The sequence below is a fragment of the Phyllostomus hastatus genome, unplaced genomic scaffold, assembly GCF_019186645.2.
Source record: "Phyllostomus hastatus isolate PE091 unplaced genomic scaffold, TTU_PhHast_1.1 phas_scaffold_177, whole genome shotgun sequence".
Classification (NCBI taxonomy): Eukaryota; Metazoa; Chordata; class Mammalia; order Chiroptera; family Phyllostomidae; genus Phyllostomus; species Phyllostomus hastatus.
This window is the reverse complement of record NW_025334012.1, coordinates 329,377-338,697: the sequence shown is the minus strand read 5'-3', so window position 1 is coordinate 338,697 and position 9,321 is coordinate 329,377. Positions and strand designations below refer to the sequence as shown.

Below are 9,321 nucleotides of genomic sequence, written 5' to 3'. Positions count from 1 at the left end.
ACAGACAGGAACGAAAATGCAATTAACCCTGGGTTGTATATTATCTTCAATCTATGTTATCTTCAATCATTGTTGTCTATAGATTTTTTAAAATATTGATGTCGTTTCAGCAGATGACCACTTAACTCATTGGTCTTGAGTCTGCCAATGCAAAGTCAGCTTGTTTATCAGGAGGCTATCATAAACCAGAATTAACCCTAGTATGAGGACCTGTTGCACGGGGCCCAAAGTCAGCCAGCATTATGTTTATGGTTCCTCATGTAAAAATCTCATTTGCCAAAAGTGAAAAATATTAACTCAGTCTGATTTGAAAATTTCACTCCAAGGTAGCATGCTTTGTTTTCTATTTAGCGTAGAGTCTTTATTTTTAATTAAACTCATTGGGGTGACAATGGTTAATAAGCCTACATTCTTGAAACAGTTTGTTCTTGCTGTATTATAACCAATCACACATTTATTTACTTTCTTGACTTCTGTCTTGCCTACACATTCATCACCATTCAATCTCATTTATCTTTAATACAACATGGCTACTATAAAATACATATTACTAATTTTCTGGTTAATTTTAAGACTTTTTATTTACCTCTGCACGTTTATGTTCTACCAAAAATTTGGTGTGATTTACTTTATTTCTACATCTTGAAAAATATTTTAGAACTTAAGTTATCTGGCTACTATATTTGTTTATCTGATTAAAGTGAAGAAAAGTACATGGAGATGTAAGGGGAAATGTGTTTTATCCAGAGGAAGAAAACTTCACCTGATAAGGCATTTCTACCTTTTTTTAAATTTTATTTTAATCATTGAACGTTTCTACCTTTTGATGCTACAATTGGACTGATAGAATATTAAAAAAAACCCACCTTTGCAACTTAATCTTAAGATATTAAGTGGAGATTTTGCACCAATTAGTTAAAGTTCTCTTCAGTGCCTCTTTTACATCTCTGTTCCTTAGGCTGTAGATCAATGGATTCAGCATAGGGATCACAAGGGTGTAAAACACAGAGGCCATTTTATCAATATCAAAAGTATGGCTGGACTTGGGTTGCAGGTAAATAAACAGTAACGTCCCATAGAACACGACCACCACTGTCAGATGGGAGCTGCAGGTGGAGAAGGCTTTGTACCTCCCCTCAGTTGACTTCATTCTCAGAATGGCCACAAGAATTAATGTGTAAGATACAAGAACAACCAAGAGGGAAGAGAGCAAATTACAGCCTGAAAAGATCAAAATGATCAGTTCTAGTTCATGTGTGTCAGAACAGAGAATGGATATCAGAGGGAGGCAGTCACAATAAAAATAACTGATGATGTTAGAGCCACAGAAGGACAGCCTAAATAACTTCACTGTGAGAAGCAGAGACACAAATGTGCTGTAGAGATAGGGAGTGAGTACCAGCACCCAACGCACTTTCTCTGCCATGATGACCAGGTAGAGGAGAGGTTTGCAGATGGCCACATAGCGATCATAAGCCATTGCTGACAGAATGAACAGTTCAGTGATGATGAAAATCTCAAACAAGGCTAGCTGAGCAGCACACCAATTGTAGGAAATTGTATTTTTGGGCACCACAAAATTTGCCATCATTTTAGGGCCAATGACAGTGGAGTAACCGAGATCAGTAATGGACAAATGTCTAAGGAAAAAGTACATGGGAGTATGTAGTTTGGAGTCCAAATGGGTCAAGATGACCATGCCTAGATTGCCCATTACTGTGACCAAGTATATGACCAAGAAGATCCCAAAGAGAGGTGCCTGCAGTGCAGGGTTGTCAGTGATACCCATGAGAATAAATTCCATCACCTGGGTCACTGCAGTATGATTGCATTTCTCCATATTTCTTAGGAACCTGTGTAAAGTATAAAATTAATACTTACATTTGAGATGCTATCTTCTAAGAGAATTTGAATACATAATATGTAAGATACAAAGACATTTTCTTTTGTGTTAAATTATAAATAGGGACAACTCTTTTCATCAAGCCAAAACTATAATACCTATGCTCACATTGTAGTGTAAGTGCCTGACAATTAGCTTTCTCGATTGTATTGTTCCAACAATAGATTTTTGATTGCCGAGACATTCATTTCAATGATATCCATCTCAAATAAATGTATTGCAACTACACAATTAGGAAAAGAGCTAAGCTGCCTCACCTGTAAAGGTCAGTTTTACAAAGCCCTGGGTAACCTAGTAACTGACTGCTTGAACAACCCTGATTGTGCCTTCCTGCACTTTGCCGCAACACTGGCTCTGGTAGGGAAGTGTCTGGGGGGCTTGCCACAGTAGTAAGGGCCAGGTGGGTGTTCTCAAGCATTCCTAGCTTATAGCATTGCCGTTGGTAGTTAAGACTGACACGACACACACACAGTCATTGAGCCTTTGGTAAAGTATGCTTTAAAGGGTCAAGATATTTTGAAGTGGTTGTTTTGATACATCTATTGTGACCTCCTTTTCTGATCTAAAGTCATTTTAAGTATGTTGAAAGACAGATCTATTTTAAGCTTTTTCAATATTTCAAGTAATTTGTAAACAAACAGAGGCACCTAAACTGTATACCTTACATTATTGACAATCATCATATCTGTTTAAAGTAGCGAGACAAAAGACTTTCTAAACTATTGGTGGAATGATGAATCAGGCAGTGATGGGGGAAAGAAAATCTGACCATTATATCCACATGTATTTCAGCACTTCTCACTATAAATTCAGCTTGTTTACCCCATACAAAATCTAAGCCTGTGATATGTTAATTTTAGGATTTTATTATTAATAGCTTATCCCTTATTTGGCACATCTGTTCTTTCTGCCTATTGAATCTAATTATTTTCCAATCATACATTCCTCTTTAGCACACAAAGAACTTAGCCCTTCTGATCATTCAGGAACTCTTAATGGAGATGCATGGAAAAAAGAATACAAGTGACTATAGAGCACTGATAGAGGACTCACTGTGTGCTGGACACTTTCTTGAGCACTTTACATATATTAACTCATGTGTTCCACACAGTCAATAGGAAGTAGATAGTAAAACCATATCCATTTGAGAGTCAAGGAACCCAAAGCACAGAGTGAAATAAATTAACGGTGGTCACTCAGATAACAGAGGGTGGAATCAGGATCCAAATAAAGCCAGTATGTCTTCAGAATACATTTTTATAAACACAGTGTTTTCTTTTTATTAATATCACCTCAAATAAATAGAAAATAACAAAGTGACACAAAAGGGACACTTTGTAACTATAGACAAAAACCCTTGCTACAAGAGATGACCGAAATGGTAAGTTCATCTGAAAGCTAAGGTGGTCTAAATGTACATGTCCTACACATTAATTCTATTAATGACACAAAATGTATATCACTAAGAAAAACAGTTTTGTAGCACATAATGCTCTTCAAGATCTTTGGTTTAAGCTGTCTACCCTCAGAAATTTTCAAACCAGTGTTTTTTACTCACCTGAGTGGAGAATTTGATTTCCTACTTTTTAAATCCTCATCAGTCGTTGGAGAATGTATTTAAGTGTTCTACCCTCTTGACACTCATTTGGTTGAAGTTTTAATCTGCTTAAAGAATAACTAATATTGCAAATATTGCATAATGTTACCCAAGGGAGAGAGCGCTCTAGTTTCTGTTAATTATTCTGGGAATGGTCCATTAAGAAAAGTCAAAAATATTTCTTGTGTGAGTCTAACTGAAAAATAAGTTATGCAATATCACTAAACACCGGAATTATAAATATGTCTTTGTCAGTATCTCAGTTGCACAATATCATGCACATATTAGCTACATTTACCTACATATACACACAATGTGTGAGGAAATGAAATAGATGTCTTAGAAAAGATTATGCAACATTTGATTGGCATAAACCAATGTTTTATGACTTTATTATGGCTGCCAATAAAGCAGTACTAAAATTTTTCTTCATCTGTTTATAAGGTTTATTTCATTTTTATCCGTTTATTCGTTTTTTAATGATTTCTCTTTATCCTTGGTTTTCAAAAATTTAATTATGATATATTTGGTTTAATTTCCTTTCTGTTTATTTTGCTTAGAGTTATATTAGCTTCTTATATTTTTAGGATTATAGGATTTAAAAAAATAAATTTGGAAGAAATTTTGGCCAACATTTCTTCCAATGGTTTTTGCCCAATATAGTCTATTCTTCCAGATTGGCCCCAAATTTAAATGTACAGTATGTAGCTTATTACTGTTCTGCAGACCACTTGGACAATTATCATGGTGTTTGTTTGGTATTTTGTTTTCTCTCTGGCTTCATTTTGGGTAGTTTCTACTGAGGTGTGTTTAAGCGTAGTTATCATTTTTTTTCTCTGTATAATATGCTATTACTTTCATTCAATAACTATTTGTTCATATCTAATATGGTGTTTTAATCTCTGGGGCTCCCAGGAGGTTAGTGTTGTTATTAAACCACTCAGTTATACTAAACATTGTTTTGTACTGGTCTCAGCCCATCAATACACAATGTTGTGGATGGACCAGCCCTTGTAATTATTATTACTGTGCGATGCTCTTTAGCCATAACCATCAGGAAACTTTACAAAGGTATAGGTTTATGACTTACAAGTCCTGGAAATTACATAGCACATCTGGGGCCAAACATCAAGGTTGCAGGTGGAAAGGGAGAACTCCTAGGGTCTGGGATTCAGCTTTTATGGTACTCTAGGGTAGGAATATAGGGTTTTCTGGCCTACTCCTCATTGGTTAATTTAAAACATAAGAGTGGAAATTTAAAGCACTGGAAGAGAAAACAGCATGTAGCCCAAATTGCCAGTTATTGAAATCAAGCAAGATCTGCAAAACAAAGGAGCTTCAATGGCAGGAGGCATCCCGACTCTTTAACTAATTGTGTGGCTGGCAATATATTTATTCAAAATAGCAGTCTTTTTCACCCAGATCCCCAAAATCCCTCACTGCTGGCAACCACTAGTCTATTCTCTGTATTTATGAGCCTGCTTCTATTTCATTTGTTCATTTCTTTTTCTCTTTAGAATCCACATATAAGTAAAATCATCTGGTATTTCTCTTTCTCTATCAGACATTTTACTTAGTTTAGCATAATACCTTCTAGGTCCATCCATGCCATCAAAAATGGTAAGATTTTCATTCTTTTATGGCTAAGTAATAGTCCATTGTATATATATAGTACCACCAATTTTTTAATCACTCATCTATTGATGGGCAGTGGGGTTGATTCCATCACTTGGCTATTGTAAATAATGCTGCAATGAACACAGGGGTGCACATATACTTTCAAATTACTACTTGGGATTCCTTCAAATATACACCCAGAAGTAGAAATGCTGAGTCATAAGGCAGTTCCATTTTTAATTTTTTGAGAAATCTCCATCCTGTTTTCCATAGTGGCTGCATCAATCTGCATTCCCAACAGTGCACAGGGGTTCCCTGAACAAGGTGAAATTAAGAAGTACAAATTGGTACTAAGAAAAGAGTCACAGTGATGGAAACTCAGCGTTAAGAATTAGTCAATAATTGTAACAGTTATGTAGGTACTTGAAATACTGGGGTGACCACTTTGTAAAGCATATGATTATCTAACTGCTATGCTCTACACCTGAAACTAATAAAAAATGTTGAATGTAAACTGTAATTGAAAACATAAGAGCAGTCTTTGAAGAGGACACCTCTTTGAAATTGATGCCTGGGCATCCAAAACTCAAGTCCAGAACTTACATTACAAAATGAAGATAAAAAGCAAATACTAATGTCAGGGCTTACACTACAAACACATACACACACATATATGTTTAAAGTCTGTCTGATAATTCTACTCATCACTGTTATTTCAAGATCTATGTTAATCATCTTTTTTTTAACAAGGATCAGATGGCTCTTTCTTGAGGCTTATTTACGAACTCTGTGAGTAGCAGTCCTAAGTAACTTTTATTTCCAAGGTCTCTACCAGGTGCCCTGGTTTTGAACAAGGACTCTGTTCTCTGGATTTTGGAACTGTAATGTCTTCCTGCCCTGTGCGACCTCTGAACTGTTCAGCTTACAAGTCCCTCATCATTCTTTTAACAGCCTTGTGGATTTTGACTGTAGGCATTCCCAGTTTAGTGTTCAGCTACGAACTCAAGGAGACCTTTAATGGAGGAAAGGACGAGCAACAAGAGAATGAGATGATGTGTGGGGAACAAAGAGCAACATGCCGGAAGTATGTCATCATTATCTGTAATTACTTTGAATGTACATGAATTAAATTATCCAGAAGTAGAGATTGGCAGAATAGGTTTTTTTAAAAAATCATAATCCAACTATATGCTGTCTGTGAGAGACTTACTTTATTTTACTTTATTTATTGTTGTTCAAGTACAGTTGTCTCCATTTCCCCCCATCACTTCTCCAACCCCACCCATCCCCACCTTCCAGCCTTGATTCTACCCCCCCGCTCTTTGGCTCTGTCCATATGTCCTTTATACATGTTCCTTGATGATCCTTCCCTCTTCACCCCTGTTACCTCCATTTCCCTCTGGTTACTGTCACTTTGTTCTTTATTTTAATGTCTGTGGTTATATTTTGCTTGCTCATTTGTTTTGCTGAGGTTCCACTTATAGGGGAGATCATATGGTATTTGTCTTTCACTGCCTGGCTTATTTCGCTTAGCATAATGTTCTACATAACACTGAAGAAAGAAATTAAGGAAGACACAAAGGGAAGCATATACTGTACTCATGGATTAGAAGAATTAACATCAACAAAATGTCCACACTACCCAAAGCAATTTATAGATCTAACTCAATCCCTATTAAAATACCAATGATATATTTCACAGATACAGAAAAATACTTCAAAAATTTATAAGGAGCCACAAACAACCACAAATAGCTGCAGCAATTTTGAGAAAGAAGAACAAGTAGGAGGGGCCACAATGCCTGAAAAAACTATATTACAAGGCCATGGTAGTCAAAACAATCTGGTACCGGCATAAGAACAGACACATAGATCATGAAACAGAATAGAGAGTCTAGAAATAAACCCAAGTCTCTATGGTCTATGAATATTTGCCAAATGGTGAAGAAGCATACAATGGAATAAAAAATAGGCTCTTGAAAAAATGTTGTTGCAAGATCTGGACAGCTATATGCAAAAAAAGAAGAGAGAATTACTTTATTTACACTGTTATATTAGATTCAGAAAACAAAATAAAAACAAAATTGAAAAAATCCTTGAGCTAAAAAATAATAGCAATTAAAAGACAGAAACAAACATATAGTTTACTGAGGTAGAATTTAGTGTTTCAACTGAGAGAAATGTCAGGTTCTATGATTTTATTAGAAGAAATGTTGAATTAAAAACAAGAAATGTTAAGGAAGAAGTATCATTTAATTGAGATCTGAAGTAAGAGGATTAATTTTGCTGAATATTAGGGAAAAGTCTACTTATACATTATAATTAGTTTTTGCTCTGGAATCAAAAGAATATAATTACACATATTAGGAATATTTTGACATTTGCCTTTATCAGAGTTTGTTAGAACAATATTCCATATTGAATATTAAATTCAAAGATTGCACTGATTCTTAAAGACCCTATGGAAGGCTTTTTTTACCTCTTTGTTCCTTAAGCTGTATATCAAGGGATTAAGCATAGGGATCACTAAAGTGTAAAACACAGAGGCCATTTTATCACTATCAAAGGAGCGAGTAGATTTGGGCTGTGTGTACATAAATAGTAGAGAGCTATAGAATATAACCACCACAGTCAGATGAGAACCACATGTGGAAAAAGCCTTTTTCCTGCCCTCTGCAGAATGCATTTGAAATATGGCTCTCAGAATCATAATGTATGATACCAAAACTACCAGCAGGGAAGAAAGCAAATTAAATGCTGAAAATAGTATAATTAGCAATTCTATTTCTTGGGCATTTGAACAGAGCAAAAGTAACAAGGGAACATCATCACAATAGAAATGATTTATGATATTAGAGCCACAAAAGGTCAACGTAAAAATCTTAATAGTGAACATTAGAGCCTGAAAGCTACTATAGAGGTAAGGAATGCCCACCAGCATATGACAACGTCTCTTGGACATAATGACATTGTAGAGCAAAGGGTTGCAAATGGCTGAATAGCGGTCATAGGCCATGGCTGACAAGATGAAAAATTCACTGATAATAAACATAAGGAAGAAAGCCAACTGTGTGGCACATGCATAATATGAAATGATATTTTGATCCAGAACAAAATTTGCCAGCATCTTGGGACAAATGACAGTAGAATTACCAAGATCGATGAAAGCCAGGTGTTTGATAAAAAAATACATAGGTGTGTGTAGGCGGGAGTCCACATGGGTTAAGATGATCATGCCCAGGTTGCCTACCACTGTGACTGTGTAGAGAATGAGGAAGACCATGAAAAGTGGCATCTGCAGCTCAGGCTGCCTTGTGACTCCCATCAGAATAAATTCAGTCAATGATGTTAAATTCTGTTGGCCCATCTAGTCCAGTTGGCTCTTCTGGAAAGAAACAGAGGGGTTGTTATTAGCTTCCATGTACCATCATTAAACAAATTACAATCTTTGCAGACACATTGAAAAGTACATTTTTATAATAGGGGATAGAAAATAATTCTCACATCTGATTTTAAAATTAAAATAAGTGATAGAATTTTTAGCTTCTCAAGAGAAAAGATCCACAGGTAACACGTGAAGTGTGACAGGTTAAACTCTCACTAGAGTCAACAACATCTGGAACATATCCACTGATTTTTTAAAAGCCATGAAATATTAGATATATTTATTTAATCTACATAATAACATCACAACTTTAGTACACTTACATTTCTATCCGAGAATCCTTGTGAATATTTGATTTTCTAAATGAGAGAGGCAGGGATAACATGAAGTGACTGAAGTTTAAGATTTTAGGTCCCTCATTTGCACTTTTAAGACCTAGGTGGGGCCTTAACAATACACTCACAAAGTGATTTATTTTTGTCAAAGTTGCACATGTAAGATATTTAACCTCAACCAAGCCCAATTTCTCTTTGCATTCTAACTTTACTCCACATTCAACTAATATTGTAGTTGATATCAACTAATATTAACTATGCTTGACATGCATACAAACATTTGTGGTGTCCAGCTAAAGAGACATTGAGTTAATAGTACTTTATTTGATGTGTAGTGGGTGTATTTGCAAGAGTTAAATGTATCATTGAGTAATGCTATCCACTCTGATGTTGTAATGGCTTCTAAGAACTCTCTCACCACCCAAAATGCTGAGATGTGTCTGGAATTTTACTAATACAAATAATATATTTATAATTTTATGAT

General features: G+C 35.5%; 2 protein-coding genes across 2 annotated transcripts; both read right to left on the bottom strand.

The window, feature by feature from the left end:
• Nucleotides 1-889: 889 nt before the first annotated feature.
• On the bottom strand, nucleotides 890-1,843 carry LOC123831449 (olfactory receptor 8K1). Its single transcript, XM_045858326.1, has one exon. It carries the CDS (start codon nucleotides 1,838-1,840, stop codon nucleotides 890-892), a length of 951 nt encoding a protein of 316 aa, XP_045714282.1. The 5' UTR covers nucleotides 1,841-1,843.
• A 5,705-nt stretch (nucleotides 1,844-7,548) lies between these two features.
• Nucleotides 7,549-8,484, bottom strand: LOC123831426 (olfactory receptor 8K5-like). The gene has a single exon (XM_045858306.1). It carries the CDS (start codon nucleotides 8,482-8,484, stop codon nucleotides 7,549-7,551), a length of 936 nt encoding a protein of 311 aa, XP_045714262.1.
• Between the last annotated feature and the right edge of the window lie 837 nt (nucleotides 8,485-9,321).

Bases quoted from the DNA above. Each gene is read 5' to 3' on its own strand.
- LOC123831449 (XM_045858326.1), bottom strand. From the start codon at position 1,840: ATGGAGAAATGCAATCATACTGCAGTGACCCAGGTGATGGAATTTATT.
- LOC123831426 (XM_045858306.1), bottom strand. From the start codon at position 8,484: ATGGGCCAACAGAATTTAACATCATTGACTGAATTTATTCTGATGGGA.